Source organism: Heteronotia binoei, chromosome 6 (assembly GCF_032191835.1).
Source record: "Heteronotia binoei isolate CCM8104 ecotype False Entrance Well chromosome 6, APGP_CSIRO_Hbin_v1, whole genome shotgun sequence".
NCBI lineage: Eukaryota > Metazoa > Chordata > Lepidosauria > Squamata > Gekkonidae > Heteronotia > Heteronotia binoei.
In genome coordinates this window covers 65,684,408-65,706,328 of record NC_083228.1, presented here as the reverse complement: position 1 = coordinate 65,706,328, position 21,921 = coordinate 65,684,408, and the positions used below count along the sequence as shown (strand labels likewise).

General features: G+C 41.8%; 2 protein-coding genes across 5 annotated transcripts in view; both read left to right on the top strand.

Moving 5' to 3' along the window:
- The window catches only part of ACSL5 (acyl-CoA synthetase long chain family member 5), a 214,804-nt gene that overhangs the window by 51,078 nt on the left and 141,805 nt on the right, over positions 1-21,921 (top strand). The gene's annotated exons all lie outside the window — the stretch shown is intronic.
- The window catches only part of TECTB (tectorin beta), a 174,909-nt gene continuing 170,793 nt past the window's right edge, over positions 17,806-21,921 (top strand). For 2 of the 4 annotated variants that reach the window (XR_009555570.1, XM_060241680.1), the window contains exons 1-3: positions 17,806-17,901; positions 18,625-18,800; positions 21,094-21,284. Coding sequence is in view for 3 of the 4 variants with exons in the window: in XM_060241680.1 (XP_060097663.1) it covers positions 18,725-18,800; positions 21,094-21,284 (267 nt within the window). In the remaining variant the exon portion in view is untranslated. Of the gene's footprint in view, positions 17,902-18,551; positions 18,801-21,093; positions 21,285-21,921 lie in introns of those variants that run through there. The other 2 variants (XM_060241683.1, XM_060241682.1) reach the window with 2 other exon arrangements.

The following is a 21,921-nucleotide window of genomic DNA, read 5'->3' as shown; positions in this document are numbered from 1 at the left end:
TGCTGGATGCCTGGCCAGCCTGTAGCAGCACAGCAAGGGCCGGTCCTGGTTCCAGCCTTGCCTTGGCCATTTTGGGGGAGGACGGGGGGGACCTTTGCTAAACCTACCTCACGAGATGGTTGGGGTGCTGGCAAAGGGGGAGAAGCACCATGTGCAGCCCCCCCCCAAAGTGGCTTGGAGGGCAGGTGGGCAGGAAAAGTGGGGCAGAGGCCTGGGGCTGTCTAAGCCTCTCCAGGGCTGCATGAGCCATGCCCCCCCCAGGTACTGTTGGGGCTGGGTGTGGGGAGAGGCTGTTTCCCTCCAGCCTCTTACCCTCCAGGGTTTCTTTCTCTGGATGGGAGGGGGGCACAAGTAGTTAGCCTTGCCTAGGGTGCCAAGGTCTGGCCCTGATCAGCCTTCCCATGAACTGGGGAGAAATACAGCTACCAGAATTGTGTCTCCAGATACAGGCCTGATTTGGGAGGAAGATTTTGCAGTGAACCAACCAGTTGTCTGCAGAGAATACCATGAAGTAAATGTGTCAAACAAGGAGCTGGAATTGCATGGGGATATTTTCCTCCTGAGGCCCTCTTATGAGTTGAGAACTCTCAGATGTTTTCCATGTTTTACAGATCTGAAGAATGAAACAGATTAAAAGTTCTGGCTGTATCAAGTTTTGCAGCAGTTACATACAATTTACAGCTAAATCATAGCTTCCCTACAGGTGTCTGTGTAAAAACTGCAACTTTGGGTGAGGCCTTCAGGTGAGGCAGCTGGCATCTACTTTAGTTGACCTCCCTGCTGTGGTTCCCAGCATTCACCTGATTTACCTATGTGACTTTAAGAGGTTTTTATGTATTGTGCTGCCACCTGTTTTATTTATTATTAATTGTATTGTAATGGGTCATTGACCCTGTCTGTGCGTGATCTGTCCTGAGCCCACTCACCAGGAGAGCAGAAGAAAAGTCCAACAAATAAAATAAAATAGATAACTTTGCATGGTAAATATTTTCATTTTACTTAATTGATGCTCAGAGGTTATATATAAACAACTTACATGGTAAACAAAAAGTTGCAGCTCATGTTTTTCTATTAAGACTCCAGATAGATTAGCAGGATGCCATTTGTACACTGACTTGGTAGCTAACCAAACAAAAGAAGTTTTCCTTTGGCACTATGATCCATGCATCTCAGGGAATTTTGGAGCCTTCCAGTAGGGTGGACAGAATCTAACAGGTTTAGAGGGACAATCTTTCCTTTGTTGGGGAAGATTATAGTCCAGAAACTGGGGAGAAGAACTTGGAGTTAATATGGGAAGATCATTTGACTTATGGAAAGCATAGTTTAGGAAAATAAACTTTAACAAAGCATCCCAGAAATGTCTGGGAAAGCAAGAAGCCCAAATATGACCTGAAACAGAAATGTAGTAATAGATAGATTATTGTTTCAACAGTTGCTTAATGCACCCTCATAGGCCATATAGTAAGGAGAGAAGTTTGTGTTTAAGACTCATGTATTTCCCTTTGCTTACTAGTTTTAGACTCTTTTGCTTAACTACAAGCTTGTAGTTAGTGCCTGCAAATACAAGGTAAAAGGATTTGTTTTCTAAGTATCATCTATCTCCATCATCTATTCTGTTACCATCAAAGGATGTCATGATACCAACTAACTAACCAACTAATGTGAAGTACTGGATCGGTTGGACGAACCTTGTCACGTATTGAAGCTTGGAAAAAGCCCTTCGGGTGAAAATGAGGTTCAAAAGTCCCAGGAGAGCCCATTCGGCTTGTATAAGGATTAAAATATCACCGCACTTCAAAGACTCTCTCAGACTGCAGTTCGCTATGCTCCTTGCATTCTGAGGTCTGTCCTTTCAGTATCTACACCACAAGAGGAGTGGACAGTCAGCTTAAAAAAGAAAGAAAAACTAACCTGTTGAATAAAACTTTGTTGCTCTTTAAGGTGCTACTTGACTCCTACTTCGTTACCTGTTGAATTGTTACATTTTGGAAACTGATTGTTCCCCTTCCTGTTTAAATGTAATATTTTGTTCTGTCCTTTACAAGTGTATACTTTGTTATGTACTATTAAGGAATTCAAGGTAATTTTCTAAGTGGCTGTTATTGGTAGTTATTTCTTTAATAGTATTGATTCAACGTTTTACACAGAAGTGTTGCTTCTCTTGCCTACCAGCTACCGGAAGGGTGGCAACTCTAGGCACCTTTCATTAAAACTATGTGTCTTCAGACTTTTCTGCTACATAGTCTTTTTTCCCCAGAAGATAACATTATTACAGCTGTAAAACTGGCTACAGAGTTTTGACTCTCTATGTTATTTTCTAAATCCATTCCTATGCATATTTAAGAGTCCAGTAGTACGATGTAGAGAAAAATATATTGCTTAACAAACAGAATGCAATGTGCTTCAGACTACAATACATCATGGGAATCTGCATCAGTCAGCTTTTTGTACATAATGTTGGACTACTAACAATAGTATTCTTATTATGTATGGTCACAGTAATATATTTGACTGGTAGATGAGTTCTGCAATTTAAGGTCTAGCCAAGCTCTTGGGAATTGCAGATGTCTCTTCACAGGATTCTTGCTGTTCTAAGCAACACTGTCTTCTGGAGCTGAGCTGGTGTTATGTGCTCAGTGCTCAGAATGTCCAGGTGTTTTGGGAACTTCTAGGTACTGCTCCAAGGGCTCCAATGATAACTGCCATGGTGGTAGAGGTGTTCTATCTATATTCATAGGTCTTGGTATTTTATGAGCTTGTCTTGTTCTTTCTTTTGTATTCTGCTGTCCCCTATTTCTCATTTTTTTCTACAATTGTGATATCAGGGGATGCTCTAGGTCAGGGGTGACCAAACTGTGGCTCAGGAGCTGCATGTGGCTCTTTCACACAAGTTGTGTGGCTTTTGATGCCCCTGCTGCCCCATCTGCTGGCTTGGAGAAGGCATTTGTTTCTTTAAATCACTTCTCCAAGCCAAGCTAGCTGGCAGCTTGGAGAATGCATTTAAAGTTAAAGCTTCTTTCTTTCTACCTCTCCCTCTATTTTCCTTCCTTCCTTCCTTTTTTCCTTCCTCCCTCCCTCCCTTCCTCCTTCATCTGATGTTCATGAGTTGTGGCTCTCAAACATCTGTAGTTTATTCTATGTGGTTCTATGTCTGGCCACCCCTGCTCTAGGTGTTTATCTGTGCATTGAACAAATAAAACTAGCTCAGCTCCAGAAGATTGTGTTGCATGGAACAACAGCAAGACTCCTGCAGAGATACATCTGCAGTTCCCAAGAACTTGGCTAGATCTCGAACTGCAGGACACCAGTCTATCTGACCGTGTTAGTTCATCAGTCACCACCACCATCATGATCACAACAACAGTAACAATAACAACATAAATATGGTGATTGTCTATTGTGCTATAATATTTCCTGCTCTGCCATCTACTGGAGATTATTCTTATATGGTGATTGGGTGGGGTGGGATAAAACTTAAATTTACTGCACACAGTTATATTCTTGATGCTCCATTCAGATGATTGTATTGTCTGTCTGTTCTGGCAGCACTGGTCATATGTGTGAGGGAGAAGGGGAGGACGTAGCAAGAGATAACCTTATGCATAGGAGCAGAGTACATATAATTTTAGACAGGGTCTTGTACACTGGAGCTGTTTTGTAGAAGGACCAAACAGAAAGCAATGAAAACATTATGTGCCCAGCTCTGACCGTGTTAGTTCATCAGTCACCACCACCATCATGATCACAACAACAGTAACAATAACAACATAAATATGGTGATTGTCTATTGTGCTATAATATTTCCTGCTCTGCCATCTACTGGAGATTATTCTTATATGGTGATTGGGTGGGGTGGGATAAAACTTAAATTTACTGCACACAGTTATATTCTTGATGCTCCATTCAGATGATTCTATTGTCTGTCTGTTCTGGCAGCACTGATCATATGTGTGAGGGAGAAGGGGAGGACGTAGCAAGAGATAACCTTATGCATAGGAGCAGAGTACATATAATTTTAGACAGGGTCTTGTACACTGGAGCTGTTTTGTAGAAGGACCAAACAGAAAGCAATGAAAACATTATGTGCCCAGCTTATACCTTCCAGATTTCTAAAAAGTTACTGTATTCCTTTATCAAAAGTTGCAAATGTCCTTGAATGCAATACAAGTATAAACACAAATTTCAAATATCCACTTGATACTGTAGTGTTGACATCCAAGGTTAAGATTTTGTGAATATTTGTCAGCACTTGATGTATATCATTTTTTAAAAAAACTTAATTTAAAAAGAGAATGGGGGGGAAAGATCAGAGAGATTAAACACACATAAGACGCCATCTAGTGGTTTAATTCACTAAGTATGATTCATCTGCCAACTCATAATGACAAAAATGGAAGAAAAGGAGCAGAAAAATTGGGGAGCTAATAGTCCCAAGCCACAGCACGTAAGACAACTTACTTTTTTGTTTTTTACTTCAAACATGAAACTTGTGTGTGTTTCATGTTTGAAGTAAAAAAAGATTGCTATTTCACCTATTGTCATTTTAGCTTTTAGATTTAAAAGCTGTGAAGTTTTCTGTTTAATCCCTAGTATTTACTACTTGCTTTGAGTTCTGTTAAAAGTTAGCTGGAATATACTCCCTAATTCTTTTCTTCCACAAACTGAGATGAAACTCAGGTACAGGAATTGTGGAGAATTGAGGAGGTCATGTGGTAGCTGTTACTATGTGGAACCTTAAACCATCTCGGAAATGTCCCTTTTTAAAATATGTCTAAATTCATTGTTAGTATTGCTCCTTAATCAAAAGGCTTTGAAGTGCTACAGAAGTTGCCAACAGCTGCCTACAAACTTGATGGCAAGTTTAATGTAGTACTCTTTTCAGTGGCTACTAATGTAACTGCTGATTTTCTGAATCCAAAATATTTGTGGTAAATTCAGGGTCAGTAACTAATAGTTCTGAACTTTGGTTCCTGGATGCCTTCTGCCTAGCAATGCAAAATGCCTCTGTTTCAGATGATTATTCATGTAAGGAAAAAAGGAAAGGTCCCCTGTGCAAGCACGTCGTTTCCGACTCTGGGGTGACGTTGCTTTCATAACATTTTCACAGCAGACTTTTTACGGGGTGGTTTACCATTGCATGTACATTTACATGTATTCATGTAAAGAATACTATTAAACAAAACCGGTGTTCTGCAAACACAGCTGCTAAAGAAAATCACCTACCTGCTACTTCATGTGGGTGAAAGGACAGTTTTCTTCCCAGAGTCCAGCATTCTAGCTGGTGTTTGGCTTTACTTTCTCTGAGGTAGAATTATTCCCACTATCCGGACTTTTTTTGTAGAAGAAACTCCTTTGCATGTTAGACCATACTCTCCTGATGTAGCCAATCTTCCTAGAGCTTTCAGTAGGCCCTATACTAAAAGCCCTGTAAGCCCTTGGTTGCCCTGATGAAAGACCTGTGCCAGGAGATGGACAAATCCAGGGATCCAGGGACAGATCTGTTGATTCTCCTGGACCTCTCAGGAGCTTTCAGTATCATGCTATATCCTGGACTACGTTTTCGGGCTGGGACTGGAAGGTACCATTTTGAGGTGATTCATGTCCTGTATAGAGGTTAGGTTTTAGAAGGTGATTCTGGATGACTGCTGCTAAGCCTTGTGGCTGTGGGACACTGCAGGGCTCCATTGTTTCTCCTATGCTTTTCACCATCTACAATAAATGGCTGGGTGAGGTCATCAGGAGATTTGGGTTGTCACAAATATGTGGATGACACTCAACTCTACCTCATGCTTCTGGCTCATATCAGGGATGGTCTAGAAACCCTAAACTGGACTGAATGAATGTGGACTAATAAACTGAAGTTTAATCCTGACAAGATGAAAATGCTACCAGTGAGTGAAAGTCAACCCAGCACTTAAAATGTCACCCATTCTGGATGGGGTTACACTTCCCTTGAGGGAAAAGGTCTGCAGTTTGAAGATATCAGCATACTGCTGGATAAGAAGGTGGCAGTTATGGCAAGGAGTGCCTTGTACCAGTTTCAGCTGCTTAGCTACCTGTGACTTTTCCTGGGCAGAAAATACCTGGCCACTGTGGTGCCTTGGTTACATCTAGATTAGATTACTGTAATGCAGTCTACGTGTGGCTGCTCTTGAAAAATGTTTGAAAACTTCAATTAGTCCAGAATACTACAGCCAAGATGCAGACTGGAAAGACTGTATGGACCCTATCACTCCCATCTGTACTGTACTGGCTTGCAGTCTGTTTCCAGGCACAAGTCAAGGTTCTGATGCTGTTCTTCAAAACCCTATATGACTTGGGACCAGCATACCTGAAAGATAGTCTGCTCTCTTTTGAACCTACCAGACCACTGCAGTCATCTTGTGAGATCCTGCTTAAGGTACCTCTGTCTTCTGAGATTAGGCAGGGAACAACCCATGAGATGGTCTTCTTGGTTGTGGCACAAAAACTGTAACTTTTCTGTGAAGTCTTGTCTGTCCCCTTCTGTTGCCATTTTCCACTAGTAGGTGAAGAGCCTTTTGTTTTGCCTGGGGTTACTTCAGTGATATTTTTTCCTGTCCTATGTTTCAATTGTTTTTTATGTTTTTGTATATGTATTTTAGCTTTGATTCTAGTTATTTTAATAGTATGGGTTTTAAAATTTTTTGATGGGTTTAAAGATATGTTTTTATAATGTGTGTTTTTAATGTGTTAGCCATCTTGGTGGCCCTGATGAGGGCAAAAAGGCAGGGGTATACATTTTGTAAAATAAACTTCAGTCTAAACTAGGGTGAAATTCTCAAGGGTTGTGATCCAAGGAAGCTTTCTTCCCCAATACCAAATTTAAAGCTTTTGGAAGAACCAGTTCATATTCTGTTGTGTCTTGCAATTCAGTCCCTGAATTCACAACACAGCGCGTGTGCGTGCACGGCGAGGTGACCAGTGGGAGACCACAAGTCATCGGATGTAAGGACGTAAATACACTCCGCCTATGAAGATCTGTGGCGGGAAGTTTAACTGGCCAGGATTGGACCTGGCCAGGTAAGAGGGTTGTTCGGAAGATGTATATAATCGGGGACCTGGCCCCCCCCATCTTCTCTTTGTGATGTACTCGCTAATAAGGCATGTTGCCTTCTACAAGTCTTGTGACTCAGTACATTACACTGGCGACGAAGGTGGGATGCTAGCCAGGTAGTTCCCCCATCAGGAAATCGCCGACCTGGCCGGAGATGAAGAAGGCACGCAGCCCAGAGAGGCAGAAGCGCCCACTGCCACCATGGCAACCCCGAGTGGAATGACGGGCCACATTGCAGAGTTCGACCCCGCCGAAACCGAAGGCGGGATTCGAACCCAAGGCCCCCACGTGCAAGGAGGAGCTGCAAAGTTTCTTAGGAATCTTGAACTTTTATCATTCCTTCTTGCCCCACAAAGCTGCCCTCGCAGAACCCCTACATAGGCTCCTCGATAAACATGCCCCGTGGGTCTGGGGGAAAATGCAGGCTGCTGCTTTTCAGGCAGTCAAGGACATCCTAGTTTCCAATGCAGTGCTCCACCATTTTGATGAGTCCCTTCCAGTGGTTCTAGCCTGCGACGCTTCCCCGTATGGGGTGGGTGCCATCCTGGGGCACCAACTTCCAGATGGGAGGGAAGTCCCCGTGGCCTATTACTCTCAGACCCTGACCCCCGCGGAGCGAAACTATGCCCAAATAGACAAAGAGGCATTGGGAATCATGGCGGGCATGCACAAATTCAACGACTACCTCTATGGCAGGCAGTTCACGATTGCCACAGACCACAAGCCACTGCTGGGCCTCCTCGCCCCGGACCGCCAGACACCGCAAATCCTGTCACAGCGCATCCTGAGGTGGAACCAGTTCCTCAACTTGTACACGTATAAGCTAGTCCACCGCCCCGGTAAAGCAATGGGACACGCAGATGCCCTCAGCTGCCTTCTGCTGTTCTTGATGGACCCCGACCCAGCCCCTGCCCACCACGTGATGCTACTGGAGACTCTACCAGAAAGGCCCCTCTGTGCCGCTGAGGTAGCTCGGGCCACGGGCAGAGACCGCATCCTCACATGTGTTTTTGACTGGGTGGGAAGGGGGTGGCCCACGGGCAAACTGGATGCTGATTTCAGGGCATTTACATCCCACCGGGAAGAACTGTCCATACACAAGGGGTGCATTCTGGGGTAGCAGGGTGGTGGTTCCCCCCCCCCCCCACTTTGGAAGCAAGTGCTCAAGGCCTTGCACAAGACACACCAGAGGATAGTGTGTATGAAGGCCCTGTCACGTAGTTATGTATGGTGGCCGGGGATGGACGAAGAGATAGAAGGGTGGGTTAGAAGGTGCCTACCCTGCCAAGAATCCCGGCCTGATCAGCCCAGCGCCCACGTCCACCGCTGGGAGTCCAATCGTGTGCTGTGGTCCAGGCTACACCTAGACTTTGCGGGGCAATACCAGGGCCAAATATTCTTTATCCTGGTGGACGCCTACACAAAGTGGTTGGAGGTGATTCCCATAGCTGCAACCTCCACCACGGCCATGGTCAGAGCCCTACGGAGGGTCTTTTGCACCCACGGGATCACCGAGACCTTAGTCAAGGACAACGGGACCGCTTTTACCTCCCGGGACTTCCAGGAGTTCCTGAATAGGTACCTCATCCAGCACATATAGTCCGCTCCCTGCCATCCAGCCACCAGTGGCCAAGCAGAGGCCCTTCCATCCAGCCACCAATGGCCAAGCAGAGACCAAGGAGGCCCTGGGTCGCATAGTACAGGGGGATTGGGACCACCGCCTGGCAGCCTTCCTATTTGGGAACCGAATCACCCCCAACCCAGTCACCAGTTTAAGTCCGGCAGAGCTGCTCATGGGGAGGAAGTTGACCACTAGGCTAGGTAGGTTGCATCCAGACCGGGCCCCAGACCTTTGCAGCTCCCCTGAGACAAGAGAAGCCACTAGGGGGTTCTTTCCAGGGAATCCGGTCTACGCAAAGAACTTTGCAAGCGGGCAGGAGTGGTTACTAGCCCGGGTGCTGCGGGTCACCGGGTCCCGCTCTTACTAGGTCTCATCAGAGAGGGGCCAGATCCTTAGGAGGCACATTGATCAGCTGCGCTGCCACACCTTGCCGGAAGAACAGGCAGAGACCGGGGGAGCAGTTAGCGGGGTAATAGCGGTAACGCCACCAGAAGCCACCCAGCCAGTGCCAGCCACGCCGGCTCTGCGGGCGGAGGAGCCCAGCAGCGGCTGGAGCAACCCCTCCCCTGTGGGGGTGCAAGGAGAGGCCCCAGATCAGCTGCAGGCACTGGACGGCACTCTTCTAACTTCACCCCACAACGAGGAACCAGCAGCCCCCGCAGCCACAGCAGCCCCTTCACTTTCCCAGATAAAACCTAGGAGGTCGAGTAGGGAACGAAGGGCACCAGCTTACTTGAAAGACTATGTTTCTTGAACTAGGGGGGGAGGAGTGTTGTGTCTTGCAATTTGATCTCTGAATTCACAACACAGCGCGTGTACGTGCACGCCGAGGTGACCAGTGGGAGATCGCAAGTCATCGGATGTAAGGACGTAAATGCACTCCGCCTATGAAGATCTGTTGCGGGAAGTTTAACTGGCCAGGATTGGACCTGGCCAGGTAAGAGGGTTGTTCTGGGAGATGTATATAATCGGGGACCCGGCTCCGCCATCTTCTCTTTGTGATGTACTCGCTAATAAAGCATGTTGCCTTCTACAAGTCTTGTAACTCAGTATATTCCACAATCTAAAAGCAATAAACATTTTTACTTGCACAGCAGACACATGCAAGCATAAACTAGTATGAGAGTTTGATGTTCCCTCAGTTCCTGGAGTCCTCACGTGTCTTGGGAAGAGTTCTGTGTATATTTTTAAACCAAAATTGAACATGCTAGCAAGAAACCTGAACCTTACTCCTCCTCAGATATTTCCTAGCCACACTCTGTTTTAATTTTAATCCCTTCCATGCTGGATCACTCACTGTCCCAGCCTCTCCCACCACCCATCATCCCGTAAAACAGAGGCCAAAGTTGCAGCAGAATAACTGTCTGATTGGCAAGCTTCTGACTGTTCTTCAGTGTTGGAATTCATTGTGCTTGTTTTTGGATAATTTATTATATTCATGGATATTTATAAATTTATGATATCCATGAATGGGTATTGGTTGTGTTAAATCTTGTATATCTAATTACATATTACTAAATTTCTGATTTCACATTACTGACACAGAAGTAGCAGAAGGCATGATACTTTACATGAAAGATGGGTTGCTGCCTCAAGTGAACCCAGAGTGAAATAGAAAGGACATATGCTTTCAAAAGGGTAACACGCTGCACGCTGTGCACTTTCATGGAGATAGTCTCAGGTTAAATTATTGCCATCCAAAGCTAAAAGGAGCTGCGCTAGAAGTTATTGGGAGAAGCCTTTGTTGATATGAACCCTGGAGATATGCTATTGGAGAGAGAGATGGGACCACATGGGAATTCTGGAAGGAAGCTACAGGCATAAGAAGTTGTTAATTTGAAAAGCAGCAGCCTACAAGAAGACTGAGATTCTTGTAGAGTTGGAGGAAAGTTGGCAGCAAAATTATGAGAAGTAGTTTAAGAGGAAAAAAAAGATCTCTGAAACAGTGCTTTGGTGATGGTGGATGTTGTCCTATCATGAAGATAGTGGAACTTGGGCCTTACCTTCTGTTCCATCTGTCAATAAAATGCAACACAAGAAGGAAGAAACCATAGATGCATCTTCCTTCAGGAAGGAAAAATGCTTCTGAAAGGAAGGTGGTTTTGGGGTTTTTTGTTTTTTTTTTCCTTTTAAAAGATTGACTTATAAAGAGAGAAGGAGGGAGTGCAAAGCAGACTGAACAAAAGCTGCTTTGCTTCTGGGTGCACTATTGGGTATGATGGGTAATTTAACAAAAGAAGGCAAGCACGTAATAAATGTATCAGGCCTAAGACAATGAGAGACTGTCTCATTCTGGATGTTATCAGCAAGCTGAAAAATCACAAACTTTCAAAAAGTGGGGCAAGAGAAGGATAATGATTACAGCCCATCAAGGAAAGTAGGTCTGGGGAAGTGTTTTAATAGGATTGTATGGCTTGGAAAAGTAGACTCTTTTAGTCTAATCAGTAGCCATTCTCAGAAAGTATACAGAGATTAATGTTCGTATTTCATAAGAACACCGATTTAAGAAGGAAGCTCTTTGGCTGCAGAGGAAAGATTTTGTTGCCAGTGCTTTTAATAACTATGTTTAAGATTATTGAGGGAGGCATTTCAAGGAGCAGCTGATGCCCTCTTTATTCTAAACTCCACTCAGTAGCCATAAAATTAAGAATGCTTAAATTCAGGACTTTTTTGTAGAAGGAACTCCTTTGTATATTAGGTCACACACCCCTGACATAGCCAATCCTCCAAGAGCTTACAGGGCTTTTAGTACAGGGCCTACTGTAAGCTCTTGGAGGATTGGCTACATCACGGGTGTGTGGCCTAATATACAAAGGAGTTCCTGCTACAAAAAAGCCCTGCTTAAATTGATAGCCAGTTTTAAAGAAATGATAATCACTAGTTGGGAGCAGGGGTGAAAATCCAGCAGGAGCTCCTTTGCATATTAGGCCACACCCCTGATGTAGCCAATCCTCCAAGAGCTTACAAGGCTCTTTTTTGTAAGTTCTTGGAGTATTGGCTACATCAAGGGTGTGTGGCCTAATATGCAAAGGAGCTCTTGCTAGAATTCTACCCCTGGTTGGGAGTTACATAAAGATTCCCTGTGGTTTCTATTTCAGTTTCTTCTTGATGTAATAGTGATGTGCATTTGTTTATTATGAAAATTAGAAATGAATACTATCTGTTGTCATTATGACAATAAATACCAAAATCAACAGCATTTCTTTATATCTGATAATACAGACAGGGGCCGGTCTATCTATCTAAGTGTGCCACTTTAAAGAGTTCTGGAGATGGGGGGGGGGGTGTGTGAGAGAAAATCAGAAATGAATGAATGATGAGGCACCTTTGCAATCACCAGAGCCAAACAGGTCTTGCAATGGAAGAGATTTTTCCTGTTGCCTGCAATCAAGAACCTCAGGGCAGGAACAGAGGGCAACATAGATAGACTTTGGGTGCAATCACACCAGAGATTAGGCTTGGCAGTATCCTGACTCTGAAAAAAGTGACTCTCTTTTATCCATACTCCAGCATTCACACAACCCATGCCCTGCTGCTGGGAGAGGCACCAGCCACACACATGAAAGAGGAGTGTTCAGACTGCTCATGGGCATGTGGGGTGGGTGCATTGCATCACCTGGCTGTTCAGACAGTCAGGAAATATACCCTACATATGCTTTAGAGGTTTGCTACTGGGAACTTCCTGGTAGGTATTTAATCTGGTCCCAGTCCATCCTCAAACAATGTACATTCAGATGGGACTCAGGAAGCAGATGTGCATGTGTGATTGTGCACATTAAATCTGAATGGGATGCATGGCTAGGTCGGGCCAAATCTCTCATGTTATTGCACCCATTGTGTTTGTATCCCTTAAATGACAGTCACAATTTGTGGACTAATGGCACAGAGGCAAATGCCCCCTATCCCCTGCAGACTCTGGCCGGCTCTTCATACACACAACCCAGAATATATGATGATCCCTCAAGTGATACAGCAAGTCACAAGCTATGAGGCACCTCCTTTCTTTTACTTCCCTTTTGTCTTTGGAAATCACTGGGCTGTAACTCAATTTAGGATTGCAGTCCTAAATCTCCTATTTTCCTAATCAGAGATGCTTCTTCAGGTGACATTCTCCCACATAGCAGAGCTGGGGGTTTTCCTGCCTCCCAGTGAGAAGGGTGGAGACTGCTACCTTTCCCTGAGGAACCCAGTGGAGTGATGGTCAGAAGAGACTGAGGGAGTGACATATTGTGCCAGTGTGGCATAGGCCGATTTCGCACTAGAGCTTTAATCCTGATTTAACTTTGTCCCCAAACTGACTTTCTACACTAAAACCATAGAATCATAGAGTCATAAAGTTGGTTTCTCTGACTCTATGATTCTAGTGTAGAAAGTCAGTTTGGGGATAGAGTTAAACCAGGATTAAAGCTCTTAAGACCTGTAGCCTTTGACCATGTTTGATTCCCCACTCCTCCACATGAAGCCTGCTGGGTGACCCTGGGCCAGTCATAGTTCTTTCAAAACTCTCTCAGCCCCACCTACCTAACACAAGCTGCCTGGGGAGTGGAAAGGAAGGTGATAAGCTGCTTTGAGTCTCCTTTGGGTAGAGAAAAAAAGGTCGTTTTCGACTCTGGGGTGAAGTTGCTTTCACAACACTTCATGGCAGACTTTTTACGGGGTGGTTTGCCATTGCCTTCCCCAGTCATCTACACTTTCCCCCCAGCAAGCTGGGTACTCATTTTACCAACCTCAGAAGGATGGAAGGCTGAGTCAACCTGGAGCCGGCTACCTGAACCAGCTTCCGCTGGAATCGAACTCAGGTCATGAGCAGAGGGCTCCGACTGCAGTACTGCAGCTTTACCACTCTGCACCACGGGGCTCTTTTGGGTAGAGAAAAGTTGGATATAAAAACCAACTCTTCTTCTTCAACACTGTCAACAGAGCCTAAGCCATACTCATTCCCCCCCTCCTCCAGTTATCTTTGCCATTTGTACCACATGAACTCCATCATACCATTCCTGATGTTTATTGAGTTGAATTTTTTTTCATTAATTTTATAAATGCATCCCATTAGAAAATCCCACCTGATAACTGCAGATGCCTTTTTATTTTTTAATTGTACACTAAGAAAATTCAATAGCAATTGACAGTTATTTTTGTATCTGGTATAGAAAATTATATACAATGTAAAATGCCATAAAACACCACAAAATAAACAAACAGATCATAACAGCAAGAACTGAGGTGTGACAACTAGAGGAGGTTGATGACAGCAACACAGAAACAAAGAAGAGAACATGTTTGTACAACCTTCATTTATATATAGAAGAAAGTGGGGTAATTTGCTCTCTGCTCTCCAGATCACTCTGTTCTTGGCCATAAACTATAAGCTTTCCTTCTTCCTGCTTTCCCAGGAGCTTCTGTGCTGCTGCCCATCCATCAGGCAAGCATAACTTATTCAGCCAAGCTGGCCGTGTTCTGCATTGATGCAACCTTTTTTTGCTGTCTGTGGACCTGCTTTTCCAGCACATCCTGAGTTTCCAGACAAGGCTCACAAGACATGGGTGTGGTTGTGTTGCTGCCAGCTATGGAACATGCTGGAGCTGCACCTTGCTCTCAAATAGGGAGGAGGAGTTGCCATCACGCCAAGTCTAGGTTCCTAATAAAACTTGCATTGATCACGGTGACCTGTTTCATTTCAGGAGTCAAGAGTATTTGTGCCTGTGTTGGTTGAATATGGTAAGAGCCATTGTTACAAGAGCAGCCAAGAAAACCAGGTTCCTGACAAGGTTGCAAAATGTCATAAATTGAGGCAACCCTTGATTGTCTGGTAGGAACCCATTTTGGTAGACTTTGGGGTTCTGGAGGATTCTGGCAGGGCTTTCTAGAGAAGAAGAAAAGAGCAGGTTTTCATATGCCACTTTTCTTTACCTTAAGGAGTCTCAAAGTGTCTTACAATTGCCTTTCCTTTCTCTCCCCACAACAGGCACCTTGTGTAAGGTAGGTGGGGCTGAGAGAGTTCTGAGAGAGTGACTGGCCCAAGGTCACCCAGCAGGCTTCAACTGCAGGAGTGGGACAACAAACTCAGTTCATATTAAAATCTGCTGCTCTTAACCACTACATTACACTGGCTCATGCTAGTAAAAGCCCCTAACATACCCCATAGTAGCTAATATTTAAGAATAACCTAGCACAGGAGGGCAGTCTCATTTATGTATATGTGAGTTACAGATATATCCGTGGATATGTCCCAAACATTACATATTTCAGGGTGAAGGATAAGCAAAAATACAAATACACATTAGGAACAATCAAGTTGGAATAGCTTTGCTATGCCACAATAATGGTCAAGATATTTATTGCTATATCATTAGGTATAGTTCATTAGAATTCACTTGTTAAGAACAGTGGTACTGCCTCACTAATCATTTTCAGGTGCAAACCCTTAAAAGCTCTTTCATTCTTGGTTTTTCTACCGAAATACTGCTCTTACGCGAGCAAGGAAGAATTTTTAGAGGAGAAAATGGGCCCTTTGTGCCATTCATTAGTCTGACAGATTTCCTCAGCTTGGCAGTCAGCCCTTGCATCAAAGCCTGTCTGTGTTCTGGCAATGTTTCTGTGCTGGCCACTGTCCCAGTAGCACTGGAAGGCTGCCACAGATATGGTAGCAGTAGCAGTTTCATAATAGCTTCTCTTTATGCTGACAGATTAACAAAACTTTGCTCCTCTGATTGTCACACCTGGCCAAATTGACTCCCATCTGATGGCTTTCTGGTCAAGAAATGTTGCATTCGTGGCCTATGGCACTGGAAATAAAAAGGAGAGATTTTGATACTGAACACAACTATAAATACTGAGTCTCCCATTTAGCTGATGTAGATGTGGCAGAGCTGCATTGTCAAGACAGAAATCTGAGCAATGGTTTGCTGCGGAATACAAGGTCTCTACCTTATACATGACCAAAAATGATGGCAAAAAGAAAAATGTCTGACTGTTCAAAGGATCCGGTAGGCGTCCTTTTGAATGTCATCCCCCCAGCATCTTACAATCATGGTGCTTGTGTGGTGTCAACAGTCATTGGCCAACACGCTGTTGTATGGTTGCTGCCTAGGTTTGAAATATTGCCTGTTCTCTGAATATGCTGCTTTGATGTTATAGTAATTGTTTTATGATGTTATTTTAATCTTGATGTTTGTTTTTATTGTTGTAAGCTGTCCTGAGCCCACTTGCAGGATAGGGCAGGGTATAAATCCAAAAATTTAATTTAATTTAATTTAAAAGTGCATTTCACTAACTAACCTTCATGAACTTTTGGAAGAACTGGAAAGGTTCACTTACTGGGCTTCTTCAGACAACATGCTCCCACTTTAGCATCTAAAACAGTTAATACAGATGAAGGAGGAATAGGCAAATTGTTGAACAGATCTCAGACCAAATTAATAACATGACAAAAAATGTAGGCATTAGAAGCACCACAGAGAGTTACTCTCTATTATACAACCCCCTAGTGGAAACTGTTTGAAACTGCCTCTACTTGAAAGCTGGTCTGTTTAAAGACTGGAACATCTAGATTCACATGGCTGCCAATTGAACACTGTAACCACCCTGAGCCCATCAAGGGAGGGCGGAATATAAATTTGATAAACTAAAATAAATAAAATAAACGTGTTGTCATTATCTGCAGAAGCATTGCTGATGCTGCATCAGCAGTTTCAGTGTGAGGGTTGTAATGTGCCGAAACATTACCCCCACTTATATTTGCAGGACATCAGACAGCTCACAGGAAAAACTGGTGTTATATTATTAGAACACCATACAGTATTTGATTGCTCTGTTGCATGTGAAAATTTAGTTACTAAGATCTATGTGTCATTGTCTTGCTGTGGAACATTCATTAAGTCAATGTGCAAAACTGCCACAACATTGCTTTGAGTTTTGTCTTGCAATAAGCATAGAGTAAATTATAGCAACACTCTGAGTAACAGTGGCAGGAACAAAGGGCTATAGAAATAGCTTTTCTATTATTATTTTTTTAATGCTTTTTAAGCCTAGGATGACAAGAAGTCATTTATTCACTTTTTGTGAATAAATAGATACTCTCATAGTTAAGATTTTGCAATCTGCATAATCTGAAGGTGGGCTCTCTGGGAGTGCAATTAGAGCATTTACAGAATAATCTCCTATTTACTGAATGCTCTTTTTTATTTGCAATTACTCAGAGAAATACAAACCTCCCCTGGGTCCTCACCTTTTATCAATGCAGATATCAAATGCTGTTTCACCTAAGTACATTTGTGCAGTTCTCATTTCTTATGCAAATAAAAAACATCTATGGACAGCTCCGCACTGTGGCAGAAATTGTATTGTGGATTTCATTCCAATTAGTACCTTTCACCTAACAGGGCTATCGGGTACCTAAAAGCCACTTTCATTACTTTGGGGGAAAGTGACAGTTATAGTTAAAACCATAACTTAAAATGAGATAAAATCTCAAAAAAAATTATCTTCAGTTTAAAAATGCTGTTATCGAGATTGCTTCCTGTAGAGAGTTTTCCTCCAAAGCAACACGGGCAAGAAAACTCTAACAGAGTGATCCTAAACAGAGTTGCACTCTTCTCATCCAATCAACGTCAGTGGATTTAGAAGGATATAACTCTGTTTAGGATTACACTGTAGGAATATAAATTTTAAATGTTGGTTATATTACCAGATGTTATAGATGCAAGAACATGCATGTAACTTTGCCACTAACATATTTGCAAAGCAAAAACTATCATGAAGATCATTTACTATTATTAAAATATACTGTCGTTAAAGTGTCAGAGATTTGGAGATATTTACATTACATTTAGGGTTCTCTAAATGAAATGATAACAATGAGTGCCAGAATTCTAGTTAAAATATTATGTAGAAAAACATTTTTAAAAAATCACATTGCATATCTTGATGCTAGAAAATGAAAGCTAAAACTATGGATTGGAAAACTGAAACTTCATTCTTGCCATGGAGAGAACTAAATTATCCATCCTGTTATCTATCCAACCCCCTTTCCCCACATGGAATAATCAAAGCTGAATACGCAGAGGGCTCCTTTTACAAGATGGCCTATATAAAGCAAAGATAATGCCAGCTGGTGTTATTTGAAAGGACATCTTGGGAAAAGCAGATACACATTCGTTTTGAATAGGAGAATGAACACCTTCATCTGCAAGCTTGTGCCTGTGCAGTATGTATGATGATTTTTAAACATCTTTCGGAACAAGTGTATATGCTTTAAAGAAAAATGTACCACTGATAAGCTAAGTTGCAATCTATTTTATAATAATATTGTATATGTGTGCATATAAAATAATGTATATCATAGATTTAAAATTTTATACAGGTGCCTAGAAGGGCCTTAATGCAATTTGCATATCTTCTTATTGTCTAATGAATTATTTGTATCTTTTATTTTAGTAATCTAAAAATGTCTAATATGAAAAAAGCATTATGACTTCAGACTTATGATCTGAGACTTGTGACAACTTCATTTTGATTACAATTATTTGTGACATTTTGAAGTCCAATAGTATATGTAGAAAAATATTAGTATATTCCTGAAAAAGAATACTTGAGTACAAGAACAAACATAATACAATTAATTTTCAATGTACTGAAATATTTGCAACTTATGTTTTGTTCTGTTCCAGTCAAATGTTCTCTCTTTTACTTGCAGTGTATCCTTATTTTACCTTCCACCCAAATCCTGTTTTTCCTAGTGCTCATATGGTCCCCCTAGGTCCCCTGTACCTCTTTTTCAAAATATATATTTTTAGTATTTCTCTTGGGGAAGACCACTGGTCTGGGAAATGAAAAAAAAATCCAAAAACTATTTATTTTATGATATTGAAAATCAAACTTCATTACAAGTGAAAGTTTTCATATTTAATTTTCTGCTGGCAATTAACAGGCACTTCAAACAGGTTTGACATATGTAAGGGTGTCCAGATCTAGCAGCACTTTGGAAAATCAAGTTCTGCTTTTGTTAGTGTTTATAATCCTTGGAAGAGATGGTGATGGTTGCTTTTCTACTATTGGTCATCTTGGCTCGAGGCATTGCTGCTTCTTGCAATCCAACTAAAGCAGGTAAAATAATTCTGTTTTTAAAACTGAGCTGTTTCCTTCTTGCAAGTTGTTTGTTTCTGTCCCGCTCTTCCCACCAAAGTGGGCTCAGGGTGGGTTACAACATAAAATTCATACAATGGCTCACCTGTAAATACAGTAAGCCATAATCTAAAATCTAAAATTACATCAATTAAAAACCAGCAAACAACATTAAGATGGCATCATGCTACCCTGGCTCTATTCTGGTATTTAATGAAATGGTCTGATTCATGGGTTCCTGAGTTGTCAGAGCCACAAACCAACAGGGGCAATTTAAGTCAGTGGACTGGGCAAGCAGTTTATCATTAAAATATATAGTTGTATTAGACAACCAAACAGATTTGTAGTACATGAAGGTTTGTCACAGCCCATTTACAAATGTGAAATCTTGTTTGTATTTTCTCTGTATAGCAAGACATGATAAAGCATATAATTTACTCTTAACTTATATGGGGTATGAACCAATCCAAACTATGCATTTAAGTTCAATTGATTCCAAATTCTAAAATCTTTCCCACTGAATCCATGGCACTAAAAACATATTTAGCTCTGAGTGGACCATGCTCAATACTGACTACACTGTTCCATACCTTTTATTATTATTGATCACTTCAATGCATGAAGAATTTTTAAATCATTTTAACCATCTCAAGTACCATGTGAAACATGTCCAATTATCCTGTTTTTCATATTTGAGAAGCAAGACCAAAGGACAGTGGCTGCATTCAGACCAAACAAACCTCAGTCTGTTCATGACAAGAACAAGTCATCAGGCTCCCACACTCCCTCCCCCTTCTTCTTATGCATTTGCCAAGACATAGCTTGGAATTAGCCTGCAATTTGTTGAGATATTCCAATTGGGCAGTTTAACATACTGTGATTTGTTTCTTGCTTAGAAACATGGATTCTAAACTAAACCTGGTTGACCACAAATTGTAGTTAGTTCTAAGTCAGGGAGCATTCAGCCTCAGGCCTAAAAGGACAAAGGAGAGGAGATCACTAAAGACTTCTGACATTTGTTCTCAGACTACTTTGAACACAATTTTTACAAGTAAGAATGTTAGCCTATGACCAGCTACTGAAGTCAGAAATGAAGACTGTTGTTTATTGTGGCAAGAGACTACTTAATGAAGTGGACAACTGAAATGACTAAATGTCTTCCTGTGCCCTTGATCACCGTAATAGGTTGTAATTTGGTCAAATTCGGCCATGCACGTTGTGTTGATTTATATTTTTCCGTACATAAAGGGATAGCAAAAAACTGGGGTCATAAGGATCTTTGGATTGGATCCATCCAGCTTTTCTATGCACTCCTACACAGCTCCCGTTTACTTCAGCTCTTGTCCCAACATGGTCCCATGATCTTCAGCATAGCCTTTTCATGTGGTCTGTGGGGATCCCTTTTTCCTTTTTGAATGGATGTATCCAATGCTATATTGTCTTTTATCATCATATGTCTCGCAGAAAGGCTAGTAGTACAGGTAATGGAAACATTACAAATCTAGCAATGTTGCTGCTGTTCATAGTATATTAATGTGTCAGTCATAATTCTGTTCCTTTTGTGCTGAGTTCAAAATGTACTTTAGAGATTGTTGGACATTGTACTGAGAAGTCAGGTCCTGTGAATATCTGTCTGCCTCTGCTTAGTGTGTAGTGCCTTTGTTATACATCATAGTGCATGTAACAATGGGCTGAACAAGACAAGATACCCTTAGCATCACACTTCAGCTTCAGTTAATCTTGAATTACTATTTTGGCAGTAGCAGGTGGTAACATGAGCTTAAACATTTGTTACACTCCAATTTGGAATGTGGTTAGTGCTCTTTTTTGAAGTCATGTCAGATTTGCTACGTACAGATGTTTCTCTTCTGTATACAGCAAAGTATATTGAAAAATTTAAGAGACTGAAAAACAGCATAGTAGAAAAAATAGAAAATAAAATTGTGATTATGTCATACAATGTGTTGAATAAAAGTGCTCAAACCAAGGTGAAATGAAAATCTTTTAAAAAATATCCTGGAACATATTTTATGAGCACCTGTTCTATGGGAAACATAAGTTTGTATCAGAAAATTATTTGGTATCAGGGACAGAAACTACCAGTAGTATATACTGAGTTTTTATTTTAAGCCAGGTCTTACTAGAGCTCAACTTGGGACCATCAAGGATAGACCAGGGTTTATTGTCATCGTTGGTATTATTACTAAAGGACAGGGTACATTTATTAACTGCATTACCATCACTATACTGCATCTGTACCTTTTTTCATTTTTAGATGCCATTTTGGTGTATTGTTATCCTAAAACCATAATTACTAAAATCCCTGAATGTCCTTATGGATGGGAAGTTAATCAGCTGGCTCTTGGTGGGGTTTGCTACAATGGGGTCCATGATTCAGGATATTACCAGTTTACAATCCCAGATTTGTCACCCAAAAATAAGTCATACTGTGGAACCCAATCAGATGTAAGTAGATCAAATAAAAACCTTTCCTTCCCTAGATTTCATGCTGATTTGTTCAGTACATGTATGAACTAGAGCCCATATTTGGTACAATAATTTCTTTATTCTTTGAAATAGATTTTTAAATGATGCAAAATTTTTGAAAGCCTTGTTTCTTTTCAGCATTGTTATATAAAAATCAGTTGTTGGCATTTATATTCGAGCACAAATACTAATTGCTGTGACATACAAAGACGCTTTTTATTTTATCTTGCTCTTCCTTCTGTCATCTGTGTGTTCCATCAAGTCACTTCTAACTTATAGTGACCCTATGAATTAATGTCCTCCAAAATGGCCTTTCACTAACAGCTATTCTCAGGTCTTTCAAACTGAAGACTTGACTTCCTTGATAAAATCAATCCACATCATGTTGGGTCTTCCTCTTTCCCTTCTGCCTTCAAGTTTTCTTAGTATTATTTTGTTTTCCAGTGACTCTTGTCTTCTCATGATGTAACCAAAGTAAAATAGCTTCATTTTAGACATTTTAGCTTCTAGAGAGAGTTCAGGCTTGATTTGGTCTAGAAAACACTTATTTGTCTTTTTGGTGGTCCACAGTATCCATAAAACTCTTCTCCAACACCATACTTCAAAGGAATCTACT